At 52.3% G+C, this 15,324-nt stretch overlaps 1 protein-coding gene across 3 annotated transcripts in view; it reads left to right on the top strand.

Annotated features, from left to right (window-relative positions):
- Positions 1-12,605, top strand: part of CLSTN1 (calsyntenin 1) — a 78,484-nt gene extending 65,879 nt beyond the window's left edge. For 2 of the 3 annotated variants that reach the window (XM_079697972.1, XM_079697971.1), the window contains 10 exons: positions 2,184-2,346; positions 5,892-5,948; positions 7,244-7,401; positions 8,473-8,621; positions 8,911-9,137; positions 9,623-9,793; positions 10,137-10,282; positions 11,349-11,484; positions 11,778-11,962; positions 12,295-12,605. In XM_079697972.1, coding sequence (XP_079554098.1) covers positions 2,184-2,346; positions 5,892-5,948; positions 7,244-7,401; positions 8,473-8,621; positions 8,911-9,137; positions 9,623-9,793; positions 10,137-10,282; positions 11,349-11,484; positions 11,778-11,962; positions 12,295-12,489 — 1,587 coding nt within the window. In that variant the 3' untranslated portion in view covers positions 12,490-12,605. The remainder of the gene's footprint in view (positions 1-2,183; positions 2,347-5,891; positions 5,949-7,243; positions 7,402-8,472; positions 8,622-8,910; positions 9,138-9,622; positions 9,794-10,136; positions 10,283-11,348; positions 11,485-11,777; positions 11,963-12,294) is intronic. The other variant, XM_079697973.1, reaches the window with a different exon arrangement.
- Positions 12,606-15,324: the final 2,719 nt, after the last annotated feature.

The following is a 15,324-nucleotide window of genomic DNA, read 5'->3' as shown; positions in this document are numbered from 1 at the left end:
AATTACTTTCTGAAGCAGCATATATTACAGAACTTGTTTTAAATAAAGAAACTAAAATTAAGATCTTATCTGTCTCAAAAGTGAATTACTGTGCAATTTCTTTATTTAGAAATATGTGCTTATACATTTATACACACATACATTATGCATATATAATAAACATATATACAATATTAGAGATTTGAATTTTTTCCTCAGACTTATCAACAGCAGCTGCTTTTCTTTTGGGGGTAATCTTTGGTAATTTCTTCATTTATTTTGATGTTTCTGGTCTGTTTTAGCTCTTGATTTCTCCTTGGTTCAGTTTCTTAGAATTTAAAGGTAAATTGGGCAAGCTATTTATTTATTTATTATTTCTAAATATTTATTTTTGGCTGCGTTGGGTCTTAGTTGCGGCACGCGGGCTATTCGTTGCGGCACATGGGCTTCTCTCTAGTTGTGACGCAGGGGCTTCTCTCTAGTTGCGGTGCGCGGGCTCAGTAGTTGTGGTGTGCGGGCTTAGTTGCCCTGCTGCATGTGAGATCTTAGTTCCCCAACCAGGGATCAAACTCACATCCCCTGCATTGGAAGGCAGATTTCTTTTTTTTTTTTTTTTTTTTTTTTTGCGGTACGCGGGCCTCTCACTGTTGTGGCCTCTCCTGTTGCGGAGCACAGGCTCCGGATGCGCAGGCTCAGTGGCCATGGCTCACGGGTCCAGTCGCTCCACGGCACGTGGGATCCTCCCGGACCGGGGCACGAACCCGTGTCGCCTGCATCGGCAGGTGGACTCCCTACCACTGCGCCACCAGGGAAGGCAGACTTCTTAACCACTGGACCACACAGGGAAGTCCCTGGGCAGGCTTTTTTTTTTTTTTTAATTTGTTTGTTTATTTATGGCTGTGTTGGGCCTTCGTTTCTGTGCGAGGGCCCTCTCCGGTTGTGGTGAGCAGGGGCCACTCTTCATCACGGTGCACGGGCCTCTCACTATTGTGGCCTCTTGTTGTGGAGCACAGGCTCCAGACGTGCACGCTCAGTAGTTGTGCACGGGCCTAGTTGCTCCGCGGCATGTGGGATCTTCCCAGACCAGGGCTTGAACCCGTGTCCCCTGCATTGGCAGGCAGGTTCTCAACCACTGCGCCACCAGGGAAGCCCTGGGCAGGCTTTTTAGAAATACAGTTTTAGAAATTTCATCCCATAGCGCCTCCTTCTCTGCCTGTCCCTGTTCTTGCATGTCTGCCTCTTCCTCTAAAGCCAGAAATCAGGGAATGCCAGAGCAGCCAGACCTTGGAGACAGCAGACCAGCACCCCACATGACAGCAGGGGAGATACTGGGGAGCTGCTCCTTCATGGTAGGAGAGGAGCTCAGTTGAATTTGGCCGTCTGAGCTGTATGTTTGTATTTATTAGACCATCACCTTTGAACCGAAAAAGAAAGCACATGTGCTGTAGTGGGCCTCGTTCAGAAACTGGAGGCATTTTTCATTTTTTAAGAAGATTTTTATTTATTTATTTTTGGCTGTGTTGGGTCCTTGTTGCTGCACACGGGCTTTCTCTAGTTGCAGTGAGCAGGGGCTACTCTTCGTTGTGGTGCACAGGCTTCTCATTGCGGTGGCTTCTCTTGTTGCAGAGCACGGGCTCTAGGTGCGCAGGCTTCAGTAGTTGCAGCACGTGGGCTCTAGAGCTCAGGCTCAGTAGTTGTGGTGCACGGGCTTAGTTGCTCCGTGGCATGTGGGATCTTTCCAGACCAGGGCTCGAACCCGTGGCCTCTGCATTGGCAGGCGAATTCTCAACCACTGCGCCACCAGGGAAGTGCCACATTTTTCATTTTGATCCAGAAAAGGAATGGCCAGCCCCCTGGGTGGTGTCCATCCTGCCGATACTAGAATTTCCTGGTGTCATGCTGTTGGCAGAAGGGAGTCGGGCAGCTCCCTGTCTGGGGTCCTGTCACATGATGAATGAGTAGCGCCCCCAAGTCTGAAGTGTCCTAGAGATGGTAGTGTCACCTTGACCTTTTGGGGTGAGATGCGGTGGGATGAGACGTATTTTGTTGTTGTCATTTTAAGTCTTTTCCTTTTTTAGGAAGACAGAGGTTCATTCTGGGTGACTTGTTCTCGTGTCCAGTTATGTCACTCTCATGGCTGCGTCTTTGGGTGAGAGGGAAGGTGGACGTTTCACACTTAACCACTCACCCTCTTGGCCTTGTAGGTCTGTGACGAGGAATGGCATCACTATGTCCTCAACGTGGAAATCCCAAACGTGACTCTTTATGTGGACGGCGTCTCTCACAAGCCCTTCTCTGTGATGGAAGACTACCCACTTCATGCATCCAAGATCGAAACCCAGCTCATGGTGGGAGCTTGCTGGCAAGGTAACAGTCATCGGCACCCCGTCCCCTCCAGGCTTCGAGAATTCAGTACTTCTTCTCTGCTCTGTTGGTGGAAACAGGCTCCTCTCAGAGTCTCACATCCCTTACTGTCCTCTCCTTTCTCTTCTCGTTCCTTTGCCCGGTGTAGCCTTTCTGGGGGGCACAGCTGCTGCCAGGCTCCAGGAGGGCTCTATTTACGATGCTTGATGAAGGCGTTAAAGGATGGGAACTCCTTTCCCGGGGGTCCAGGAGGAGATATGCAGAGGGAGAGTGTCATTGAGGACCTTGTTTATAAATTATTTATAAATTAACCTGTTCGTTGGAAAGTTTACAAAAACAGAGAGGCAGCCATCAGGCACAGATATGTGAGTTGCTTCGGCCAGGAGGGCTCGTCAGAGTGATTAGCACTTGATAACCTGGCGGGAGCATCTTCAGCGAGGATTGGGGGAGAGTCCGTGGCCGTCTCTGCTGGAAGACCGGGAATGTGATGACAGCCACCAGCGAGACGATACCTTTTATTCTTGTTTTCTGAGTGGCAGGCTGTGTGCCGGTGGCTTCACATACATTATCTCATTGATCCTAATAATACATTTGCGGGGCAGCAGCTCTTTTTATCCCTATTTCATAGCTGAAAAACCGGGGCTCAGAGAAGTAGTGAGCTGTGTTACCAGCTGGTTACATGGTGCTAGGATTTGAACCACTGGAGCCGGTGCACTCAGGCCCCACGTTCTGACCCACCAAACCAGGGGTGGTAACCTTTTCTGTGCCACAGAGTCCTCTGGTGGTCTGTGAAGCCTATGGACCTTTCTCAGGATGATTTCTTACTAGTCTATGAAACAAAACAAAATACATAGGATTTCAAAGGTGACCAATTAAACTGAAATAGTTATCAAAGTACTAAAAGGATAAATTTGTGAAGCAGTAACACCTGTGCCGCTTTATTAACTCATGAAGATCAGGCACCTCCATTAACTTCCAGGAGGAGGAGCAGGAGGGGCTTTGTAACCGTGCTGTGTACCTGCCGCGGAGCAGCTGGTAGGACATGATACCTGTCGGCACAGTCATAGTTTCTTCTAATATTCCTGTGATTTGTAGCTGACATTTATAACCAAAGGGAAAACTAAATTTTAGAAGTTAGTAAAAATTAAGCATGTGATTTTTCCCAGACCCCTTGGTCTGCCCTCAAGGTTCATGGGCTCCCCCACCAACTTTGCCCTTGACTCTGTGTTGTGTCACTTCAGGGTGTCATCATCACTACATGTACTTGCTAAATAGGCCTTCTTTTTCCTTCCCTTTGGAAACATTATACCTTGAGTTAGGTTAGAAATTTATGAAAGAGCCTAACTGCCAAGACAGTTTTGCTGCTTTTAGGAGAATTTGAATTTCATAATTTTCCTGCAGATCCTTTCAGATGAAAAAGAATAAGACAGTATTTCACAGTGAACTTCTTCATCAAATTCCCAGGTTTATTACTGGTGGCAGTCCATCTGTGAGAAAGTAGAACGTGAGACCAAGGAATGAGGAATAAGTTATTAGAAAGTTTTTAGTTGTTACCCTTAAAATTTTAGTTCAAACTTCCTTCCCAAATTAAACAATAATTTCTCAGTAATGATTTTAAAAATAAGAATAAGAATACAAGGGACTTCCCTGGATGTCCAGTGGTTAAGACTCTGCGCTTCCACTGCAGGGGGCACGGGTTTGATCCCTGGTCAGGGAACTAAGTAAGATCCCACAAGCTGCATGGCGTGGCCAAAAAAAACAAAGAATAAGAACACAAGTGTGGGGACTTCCCTGGTGGCGCAGTGGTTAAGAATCCTCCTGCCAGTGCAGGGGACACAGGTTCGAGCCCTGGTCTGGGAAGATCCCACATGCCGTGGAGCAAGTAAGCCCGTGCACCACAACTCCTGAGCCTGCGTGCCGCAGCTACTGAAGTCTGCGCGCCTAGAGCCCGTGCTCTGCAGCAAGAGAAGCCACCGCAGTGAGAAGCCTGCGCACTGCAACCAAGAGTAGCCCCCGCTCACCACAACTAGAGAAAGCCTGCGCGCAGCAACGAAAACCCAACGCAGCCATAAATAAATAAATAATTTTTTTAAAAAAGAGGCATGATATTTACATATTTAAAAAAAAAAGAATACAAGTGTGAACCTAAATGTTATTTTGTATTCTGGAAACTTTGTTACATGGGTTAAAATACCCCACCCCACCCCCCCGTCCCACCCTGCCTTCCTCTTCATGTCACGGTGCCTCTGCCATCAGATGGCAATCAGTTTTCATCCTTTCTCATTTCTTTCTACCTCAGCCCTCTCAGCATCCTCAGCCAGAAGAATCTGCCTAAATTTCCAAACCAAACACAAGTTTTAAAAATTTTAGTTAATGGGGGAAGAAGATCTCCTTTCTTCCTTTCAGGGGATTTGAAGTCCCTTTCCCTTCAAGTTCACTGGGGGTAGCCTGGGCTGGAGGCCCGCTTCATGGGATCAATGGAAACGTCCGTTGTAACTGTGTGTTAGGGGGACGTAGGAGCTGTGTGGGCTCCGGGGCTCACCTGTGCACACCTGGCCTCGTCCCCGTGTGGCCGCAGCAGGAAAGTTGGTGAGGCCTGCACCGTGGGGTGGGGCGGGGAGAGGGAAGCCGTGCACCCACCACATGGTCTGGAGAGTGGAAATTCTGTCCTCTGTCGCTGGGTGGGTGCCTCGACCCAGAACACTGGTCGGGAACCACAGCCGCTGTCCCCAGGTCCGTCACGGATTATGTTTCTCTGGGTGAGTTCCTTAACCTCTGACTCTCCCTTTCTGTTCAGAAAAACTGTTTAAAAATGCCTTCTTTCCTCTGTCACTTGGAAGTCAAAGTCTAAACCGATGTGAACTCCTTTTGAACTTTCAAAAAAGACATACATGTTCGCTACATACCAGGCTTTGGACGCTGACACGTGTCTTCCCTGTTAAAAAGGCCGGTGCTGTGGTCCAGGGTGGGTGCCTTTTGCACCAGGTACATCTCTGCCGTCCGCGCCAGCTGCCACCTCGCAGTGTCCTTCCTGGACAGGTTGAGGAGATGAGTGAATTCAGTGCACAGCTGTTACTCATCTCATTTTGAATCCGACCTGTGTTTTGGCAAGGAGGCTGCGGGAAGGTGGAATAAAAGAATGGAAAGAGATAAACAACAAGGTCCTACTGTGTAGCACAGGGAGCTACAATATATTCAATATCCTGTGATAAACCATAATGGAAAAGAATATGAAAAAGAATATATATGTATAATTGAATAGCTTTGCTGTAAAATTAACACAATATTGTAAATCAACTATACTTAAATAAAATAAATTAAAAAAAAAAAAGAATGGAAAGCAGCACGGGGGTGGTAAATATCCCTTTGGGAAAAGGTGACCAAGTACAGCTTTCATCCAGGTGTGGAGTGTGTCCCCAAAAGGGATGGGAGGGGAAGTTTTCTCTTGGTGTTTGTGTTTGGTAGCTTTTCAAAACTAATTTTCAAGGTCCAGTTTGAAGAGCCTAACCTCTTGGTCCTTTTGTATTGTCTGTCTTGCTTTTCTACAGAGTATTCAGGAGTTGAAAATGACAATGAAACTGAGCCTGTGCCTATGGCCTCTGCAGGTTGCTGGACTTTCTTGCCTACGGTTCACTATTGTGTTTCATTTAAAGACGAGACATCCATTCATTGTGCATTTCGCATGAGACACCCAAGTTGCATTTTGGTCCCAGACACTATTTGAGCTGCTGCTTTGCCTTATGCTACCCCACTGCATCATGGGATTTCCCTTTTCTGCCCGTTCTGATCCCAGTTGAAGTGAGAGCAAATGACTCATTAATGCAATGTACTAATGGGAATTTTTTTTTCCTCATCCAATTTTACCCCATCCCACTGCGTGAGGCGCCCCGCTGAAATCTCACAGGCTAAGTTTGGTTGGGAGGCCACCTCCTGCTTCTCGTGTGTCTGAACCGGGAGACAGGAAAAGACTCGTGGCTAGATACTCTGTCCTGACTGATACTAAGTTTTAAATAATGTTTCTTAGAAATCTCGATCCCTAGTGACGATTTAGTGTCTAACGTCCCTTATCCGGAGTGAGGCATGCTGCTGACAATTGGCCTCTCCTCCTCCTCCAGTGTAAGAACAGGGTTCAGTACCTCCTGGTTTTGGCTCTTTGTTACAGTCTGTCAAGGGCCACCTTCTGGCTTTTTCTTGTAACATCTTCACTCTTCCCAGTTATCCTCAGTAGTAGGAGACAGGCACACTGGGACTCAACCAGACAGCCGTGTAGGCGGCCTTGATACTAGGCTTTGTGCAGGGTGGGATTTTAGCATTCCTTTTATCTTTCTACTCCTGCCTGTGTACGTTCATCCCCAAGTTTGTATGTATTCCCCGAGTATGCTCAGTTAGAGAAAGCAACCCAGGGGAATTACCTGGCGGTCCAATGGTTAGGACTGGGTGCTTTCAGTGCAGGGACCGGGGTTTGATCCCTGGTTGTGGCACAGCCAAAAAAAAAAAAGAAAGAAACCCAGCGCCTGATCCAGCTGATTGAGAAGGCAGTGGTTGAAGAGGCTGGCGCTGGTAGGACATCACTTGCGTACCATGATGACGGGTGCAGCGAGGGCCACCCTTACCAGGAAGTGGCCGCATGTGTGGGGACACTCATGGGACCTCTTGGCTTCTGGGCTTCGGGGGAGGGACCCCCAGCTCCTCTCTTCACCGGGCCACATGCATGATCATAAACCATTTAATTTCCTCATTGTGCTTCCATGTCGATTGCAAGGCTAACAGGATCTGGTAGGAACTAACCCGCATGTCCACCCATCAGGCTGCCACCACTGGTAACATCACATTGAAAAGTGAAGCAGGAGGCCCTGGGCTGCACTCACAACTTCTGCTTTTCTGCCCCTGTGTTCTGCAGGTGGTGACCTGCACATGACTCAGTTTCTCCGAGGTGATCTGGCTGGCCTGACGATCCGTTCCGGGAAACTCACAGATAAGAAAGTGATTGACTGTCTGTACACCTGCAAAGAGGGGCTAGACCTGCACATCCCCGAAGGCAGCGGCAGCGGTGTCAAGGTAACACCAGCACCCACCTGCACGGCACCCACGACTTCCTCAAGCACAAGTGCGGAGGCTGTTGGTGTAAGGATTGATCGGTGATTGGTCCTGAGCTGCTTTTACTCACAGCATCTCCGACACCACACGTGTGGGGTGTCTTTCTCACACCAATTCTCCAGCTCCTGGACCCCAACTCCCCAGGCGTCCTGTAATCCAGTTCAGTCCTGACACTAACTGGGCACCAGGCCCCACTGCCCCCCCACATGCCTGCTCCTCTGGTGCCAGCTGCAAGGATCTGGGCCTCCGGTACCCACACTCGGCTGAAAAAAGTCGAGGGTTCCCACAATCCCTCGCCCTTTTCAGGTTCAATAATTTGCTAGAACTGCTCAGAAAACAGTTCACTTACTATTACTGGTTTATTATGAAGGATACAACTCAGGAACAAGCAGGTGGAAGAGAGGCCCAGGACCAGGAGTGGAGGAGGGTGCACGGGCCTTCCACGCCCCCTCCAGGTGCACCACCCTCCCGGCACCTCGCTGTGTCCGCCAGCCCAGAAGCTCTCCAGACCCTGTCGTTTAGAAGTTTCTGTGGAGGGTCTGTTATGATTGATCAAATCATTGACGACTGTTGATTAATTAACTCAATCTCCAGTGTCTCGCCCCTCCCCAGAGTTTAGAGGTGAGGTTGAAGGTCCAGTGTAATCACGTGGTTGGTTTCTTTGGCAACCAGCCCGCATCCAAGAGTCACCTCATTAAGGTAAATTCTGGGGTGGCTGAAAGGGGCTTATTAGGAATACAAAAAGATGCCCCTATTCGTCAGGAAATTCCAAAAATTTTAGGAGCTCTGTGCCAGAAACCAGGGACAAAGACCAAATATATATTTCTTATTATATCACAGGTCTGTCTTTGCCTTAGATATTTACCATCATATAATAGGGTCATGGTCTCTGGAATTATGTGAGCTTTTCTTCTCCACGTCACCCGTTCAAATCAATCCCAAGCTAATCCTCTTTGTCAAAGTGTTCCTGGTTTCAGCTTCTTGCAGTTAGAGCCTTATCCTGTTCCTGTCTCTGTTTTGGTGCCGTTTCAGATCCAAGCCAACCCCAGTCAGTCGATGTTGACCTTGGAGGGAGAGGATGTAGGGGAGTTGGATAAGGCCATGCAGCACATTTCCTACCTGAATTCACGACAGTTCCCCACACCCGGGATCCGAAGACTCAAAATCACCAGCGTGGTCAAGTATGTGCTGACTTTTAACAATAAACCTGTCTTTGCTCAGTGACCCTTGAGAAGAAAATGTGTGTATTTAGGTTTTTAAGTCAACCCAGCCTCCCTTCTCTAAGGAAAGGCGATCCATCCCTCGTTACCAGAAAGTTTGAGTGATGCTTGGAAGCACGTTCCGGGACTGGCCGGCGTCTTGTCCCCTAGGTGGTTGTGGAGTCCTGTGGTCCACCTCCGGGCGCCTTTGTGTGGCTTGAGAAGCCGCCTCTTAGAGCCCTGACCCTTCCATCCCCTTCCTTGTTGGCAGGTGTTTTAACGAGGCCACCTGCCTCTCAGTCCCCCCGTTGGATGGCTACGTGATGGTTTTGCAGCCGGAAGAGCCCAAGATCAGTCTGAGCGGCATCCACCATTTTGCTCGAGCGGCTTCCGAATTTGAAAGTTCGGAGGGGGTTTTCCTTTTCCCCGAGCTCCGGATCATTAGCACCATCACGAGAGAGGTGGAGCCCGAAGGAGAAGGGGACGAGGACCCCACAGGTGACAGCCTAGGCCAGTTGCCCACAAGTGGGCGGCTGAAACCCCACTGCTGCTACTTATTTCTTGGCCCTTTTCCTCTGTGATTTTGTAGACTTGAATGTTTTAATGCTGTTCTTGGGTCTGCTTCTGGAATCTGGCCCGTGGGCTAGAGCTCATTATGATCTTTGGAAACCCACCTGGAGGGTCCTTTCATCTTTTTTCCAGCTTGACGTCAGTATCCGGGATGGCTCTTGTGGGTTGAGAGGGCAGGGGCTGCTGCTGTAGGGGTGCTCCTGCTGGCTGGCCCCCCATTCTCGGGCCTTCCTGGTGGCCAGTCCTCCTAGACACATAAAGCACCCCCAATTCTTGAAAATGACTGTCCTGTACCTCCGTCCGTGGTCCCTAAAAGGCCTCTGTGAGTTTGAGGATGAGCAGACAGGCTGTCGCTGTGAGCACCTCCCTGGGCTCCACAGCCTCTGCTATTTCCGGTTGGGCCATTTTTGCAGTTCAAGAGTCACTGGTGTCGGAGGAGATTGTCCACGACCTAGACACCTGCGAGGTCACGGTGGAGGGAGAGGAACTGAACCGAGAGCAGGAGAGCCTGGAAGTGGACGCGGCCCGCCTGCAGCAGAAGGGCATCGAAGTGAGCAGCTCTGACGTGGGCGTGGTCTTCACAGGTGAGAGGCCACACCCCAGAAGACCGGGAGAGTGAAGGCTCAGAGCTCAGCGCCCACCTCCTCCCAGCTCAGCGGCTGGAGCGGGTCCTGGAGGAGGTGGGAAAGGATGAGTGGTGGCCACACACCTTCTCCCAGGCGGGAACGGAAGCACAGCTCTGCCTGGCGCCCCGTCCTCGAAACGGGTGGAGGTTTGGGCGCGTGTGGCACCTGCCCCTCAGCAGGGGACGACGCCCCTGCAGTTGGCAAGCCAGGCGCGCGGCCGGGTGGCTCTGGGGCCCGCCTGCAGCCTGCCTTTGCCCTCGGCCCATGTCCCTAAGCTCAGCCACCGCTGTCTTCCCCGCAGGTGTCGACACCATGGCCAGCTACGAGGGGGTCTTGCACCTCCTGCGCTATCGGAACTGGCACACCAGGTCCTTGCTTGACCGGAAGTTCAAGCTCGTCTGCTCTGAGCTGAATGGTCGCTACGTCAGCAACGAGTTCCAGGTGGAGGTGGGTGCCGGGCTGTGCTGAGCAGGGCCAGCAGCGTGGTGACCGGGTGCCTCGCTCACGGCCCTGAGGTTTGCAAATGCCGATTTTTAGAGCGTTTGTGGTGGCAACTGTTTGGGTTCATCCTGGGGTGGGTCGCCTTTCCCAGCCGGGGGGCTGCTCCCCATTAGACCTGCAGAGGTGTGGGGGGACAGGTTATACACGGGGTGGGCTGGGGCACAGCATGGTGCCCCCCTTCACAGGCTGCCTTAGCCCGAGAGTCGGAGGGGCCTCTGCAGGGAGGTGGTCAGGACCGAGTGGCGGTCCGTGCCCCGGGCTGAGGGGCAAGGTGGTTTCTTGAGATCTGACACTGCTTTCGCCGGGAGAGCTGGGGCTTCTTTGCAGATGGCTGGCCCTGCCGTGAATGGATCCTTGGCCCAGGGCGAGGGTTGCCGCCAGCACCGGCAGGGCTGCTCTCCACCGAACGTGGTCGTGGGCACTCGTCCTGCTCGGACACCTTTCATATCACTCAGAGCTTCTGTGCCCTGGAGAAATGGACCCAAAGTTACTCTCAGCAATTGAACGCTTCCGTTGTGACCCTGTAGCAGCAGAATTAAACTCACAGGGCTGAAGAGCCCATGAGTGTTTTCTGTGAGCCAAAGGGTAGCAGATTTGAAAGGAAATAAAGGCTCTAAAAAAAAAAAAAAAAAAAAAAAAAAAAAAAAAAAAAAAAAAAGGCTCTGATTTGTGCTCTCTTTCACATGGCTGTAGCTTTGGGAAAAGAGGGGCAATGTTGTGTGCCCGGGCTTCTCGAACCACCCGTGGTGAAGGGCCGGTGGTGGTGCTGTCTTCTCCTCCATTCTGTGGTGGATGAATTATTTTATTAGATACAATAAAAGTGAGTTGTTCCAACAGCAGGATGTGCTTGGCTGTGTGACAGCATCACGTGGTTACAGCAGCCTCCTTGGCCGCTTCTGTTCTTCTCTCCGCCCACCAGCACCGGTCCAGGGCGCACTTCGGTGGTGCTGGCCAAGTGCGTGTCCGTCCCATCCACGGACACATTCAGGCTGCCCTTGTGTCTCCACTGCAGGTGAGCGTCATCCACACGGCCAGCCCCGTGGAGCACGCCAGCCACATGGCCGCGCAGCCGCAGTTCGTCCACCCCGAGCACCGCTCCTTCATTGACCTCTCGGGTCACAACCTGGCCAACCCCCACCCGTTCGCAGGTAGGCCTGGGACGCCCCTCCCCGACTCCTGCCGTGAGCTCAGCCCCCCTCTTCCCTCACCGCCGCTCAGAACAGCCGCCGGCGGCCTGGCTGTTACTCCACATCACACGAGGAAACCGGAGCACGGACGGGGCAGCGAGGGCCCGAACCCAGACTTGAACCCTTGCTGAGCCTTTTCTGGGAGCTCCGCCCGTTCTCTGGGGGCGGACGGAGCGAGCAGTGGAGACCGAGGGCACACTGCGGGCCGGGTCGGGTCTCGTCATCACAGCCGTCCCGTCTCCTCTTTCCCGCAGTCGTCCCCAGCACCGCAACCGTCGTCATCGTGGTGTGCGTCAGCTTCCTGGTTTTCATGATCATCCTGGGAGTGTTCCGGATCCGGGCTGCTCACCAGAGAACCATGCGGGACCAGGACGGCGGCAAAGAGAACGAGATGGACTGGGACGACTCTGCCCTGACCATCACCGTGAACCCCATGGAGGTAGGCGAGGGCGGTGACGCCCCAACTGAGAACCCCCGCAGGCCAGGGCCCCGGGGAGGCTCAGCTCACCTTCGCGCTCACGTGCTTCGCGTGGTCTGCACCATGACCCCGCCTGGGTAAACTGAGGCCTGGGGGGGCCTGCTTTAGGGTCACGGTCCTGCTGTGGCTGGTGACCGGAGCTTTGTTTCCCTTCGTCTTTGGTGAGGAACCTAGTCAAGCCCCTCTTGCTGGGTCGTGGGATGTGGCTTCCAGCGGGTGGACAGACCCTGGGTCACAGCTGGGGCGGGGGGAGGGGCTGGATTCATCGCCTGGTGGGGCCGTGTCTCTGTCAGACGTATGAGGACCAGCACAGCAGCGAGGAGGAGGAGGAAGAGGAGGAGGAGGAGAGCGAGGACGGGGACGAGGAGGATGACATCACCAGCGCCGAGTCGGAGAGCAGCGAGGAGGAGGGTGGGGAGCACGGGGAGCGGCAGACTGCGAACCGGCAGCAGCAGCTGGAGTGGGACGACTCCACCCTCAGCTACTGAGCCGCGGCCGCGCCGCCGTCGCCTTCTCTCCTGCTTCGGGAGGCTCTGCTGTCATCCCTGTGCCCGCCCCGAGGGTCCACGACGTACAGAGTCGCTCTGGCCGGTAGGTCTGCAGAGCCCCCCAGCCGCCGACCTCTGCCCACGCTTGGTGTATAGGACCATAGGCCCCGCCTCGCTCCCTCCCTTCGTCCGCCCTGCTCGCTCTTAAGTTATGTGAGGAGCTGACGCTCGCTCTGTGGCCGACGTCAACTCCAGAAAAGCTGCAGTGACTGGACTCCTTGACAGAGGGTTAGAGTTGCTCACTCCTACCTGGTAGTCCTCTTCTTTTTTTTTTTAAAAAAAAAAGTTTTTATTTTTTCCAAACTAGTGCATGTATAAAGTGGCAGAATGGGGTTAATATGTAGATGATGAACTGACTTTTTAATATTTTGTAAATAAATTGGGATTCCTCGTGTCTTTTGTGCTAGCATAATCCGGGGCTAGATGCAAAGTGGAGCGGAGACACTGAGCGTGGGAGGGGAGGGAACGGAGACCCTGCCCATCCTGCCCCCCCAACCCCGCCCCAAGATGAGGAGAAAGGAGCACAGACATTGCTCTGCTGCCCGGCAGGAGGGGACCGGATCAGGGACCCCTCTTTGGAGGCCGGAAACGGCCAGGTCTTCTCTTTGGGATTCTACCCATTGAGGGCTGCGGGGACCTGGGGTCCCTGGCCATGTTTGGTCCCTTCTCCAAGGACCGGCAGCTCCTCGTGCAGGAACCTGGACTTAGGTGCAGCCTTGGGGTCCATACTGAATAGATGCAGGTTTCCTTGCTGGTGAGAGTATGTTTCGATCACGTGGATGGTGCAGACCCTCTGACCACTTGGTCTGGAGACAGCAACAGGCCTGGGGGATCCGTGCCCAGAACATGGCGGAAATGACGCCCAGTGGCCTGAAGGCAGTGCTCGATTCCCCGAGCACCTGCGCCCCTCCTCCCCAGAGCCCCCGGGGGTGAAACCCATGCCCAGTAGGTGGTGAAGGGAGAGAACCTCAGTCAGGAGCGAAAACCCCTACAGCACGTGGTTTTTAATTTACATGTAAATTTTTAGATTTCTAAAACTGGGGGAAAATAATTCTGAACACTGTTCTGTGATCATAACTGCTAGTTTCGAGGACACTGCCAGCTGTCCTGTGTCGTGTGTGGCCACCCCTCCATGTACTGTCACCGTTGCTGCTCTGTTTAGACCGTGGATAGACGCTAACGCGTAGACGGGACTCTCCGCGCTGTCTGTAGCCGCCGTGGTATCACTTTTCAGATGTGTATATTGATGATAGGTCAGAAAGTGTATACATACAATAAAGTCTGTTCTAACTCCAGTGGGAGAGTGGGTTGTTTTTGGTCTTGTTTTTGTCTTAATCCTGCATTCTCTTGTTTCTTTCTGAGCCAAGAACATGACATACCAAGGCTTTTATTTATTTTAATCTGTTTTTACCTCATCTCAAGGGTTCAGACTGTTGAACCTACATCAGTTAACGCTGAACTCATCTTCCCCATACAGAAACAGCAAAGGGTTTAAAAAAAATAGAAAATACTCTTCTCGTCAGGCACACAAGCCATGCACCCAACCAGCTATTGCTGTGTATATGCAGTGTGCTGCCCACACCAGGAAGCACAGACTCGTTCAAATAAATAACAAGTAGACATACACTCGGCTTTTTCTGTTTCCAAACAGGTGGGTGGGTCTGATGAATTCAGCACTTAGTTGGGAACCAGAGTCTGGTCAGTGGGGCTCTGTGGGTGGCATGGATTGCTATGGGCAGTGCCTCTCGGCCACCTCTCGTGAACCAAGAAACAGAGTTGGCACCTGGAGTCTTCTGGAAGCCGTGCACCTGGGCTGCTGAGAGGGCAGCTACTTCTGGCTCTGCTGAGCCATGCAAAGCCTTTTGAGAGGTAAGTGGTGTCGCCCCTGTGGGTCCCGAGTCGGCTGCTAATACATGAAGCCCACCTGCGGGCTTCCAGAAGCCCAGATTCTTAGCCCCATCTCCAGAGTTGGCTCCAGAAGGCTGAGGGAGGCCCGGGAACCTGCATTTCTGGAGCTCCTCAGATGCACCTAAGGCTGAGCCTGAATCATTTCAAGCTAAGTACCGTCAGAGGAAAAGATGCCACCACACCCCTAACCCTCACGCTTCTGCTGCCTGGGTACTGGGAGCAGGTTCTCAAAGGTGAGTGTTCTGGAGAGGAGATCAGGACCTTTGTGACCTAAAACCTGCTTTAGGAGGAGGGAGGTTACATACAATTGCACAAAGTACTCGCACCTGCTTGCGTCTTGATCCATGGCCAGGATGAGCTAAATCAAGCTCAGGCCTTTTTAATGTGTCTCGAGGACCAGCGTGCGCTATACGTGATGGGCACTGGGGCCTTTCTCCCGAGCCGTAGAGGTTCAGTAAAGTAGTTTGGCTATTCTTTTTCTCACCCGCAAACAAAATCACTTTACAGCAGAGATCAGAGAATTCCCGTACCTAGGAGTCGCTTTAAAGGTGGAAAGCAATCACCCCTGAATCTAGAGGGTACCCAGGCCTCCTCTGGGGGCTGCCCAGAACTCAATGGAGGGCACGCAGGTGGAGGGGGTGACCGGGCGTGGGTGCCCCGTCTGGACAGCAGGCACCGGGTCACTGCCAGGCACCAAGACCGGTGCAGCACGGCGGGAGCCTGGGGAGGAGGCAGCTCCCGCACGGGAGAATCGTCTCTGCCGGCTCCAGACCCACCAGCTGGAAGACTTGAGGTCACAGATCCTTGGCGAGATGCGGCCTCGAGGTGCCGGGTTCACAGTGTCTTCCCATCAAAGCCCAGGGCTCG

This window comes from Hyperoodon ampullatus, assembly GCF_949752795.1.
Source record: "Hyperoodon ampullatus genome assembly, chromosome: 2".
Lineage (NCBI taxonomy): Eukaryota > Metazoa > Chordata > Mammalia > Artiodactyla > Ziphiidae > Hyperoodon > Hyperoodon ampullatus.
The sequence above is the reverse complement of the archived record's forward strand: the minus strand, read 5'-3'. Positions and strand labels throughout refer to the sequence as shown.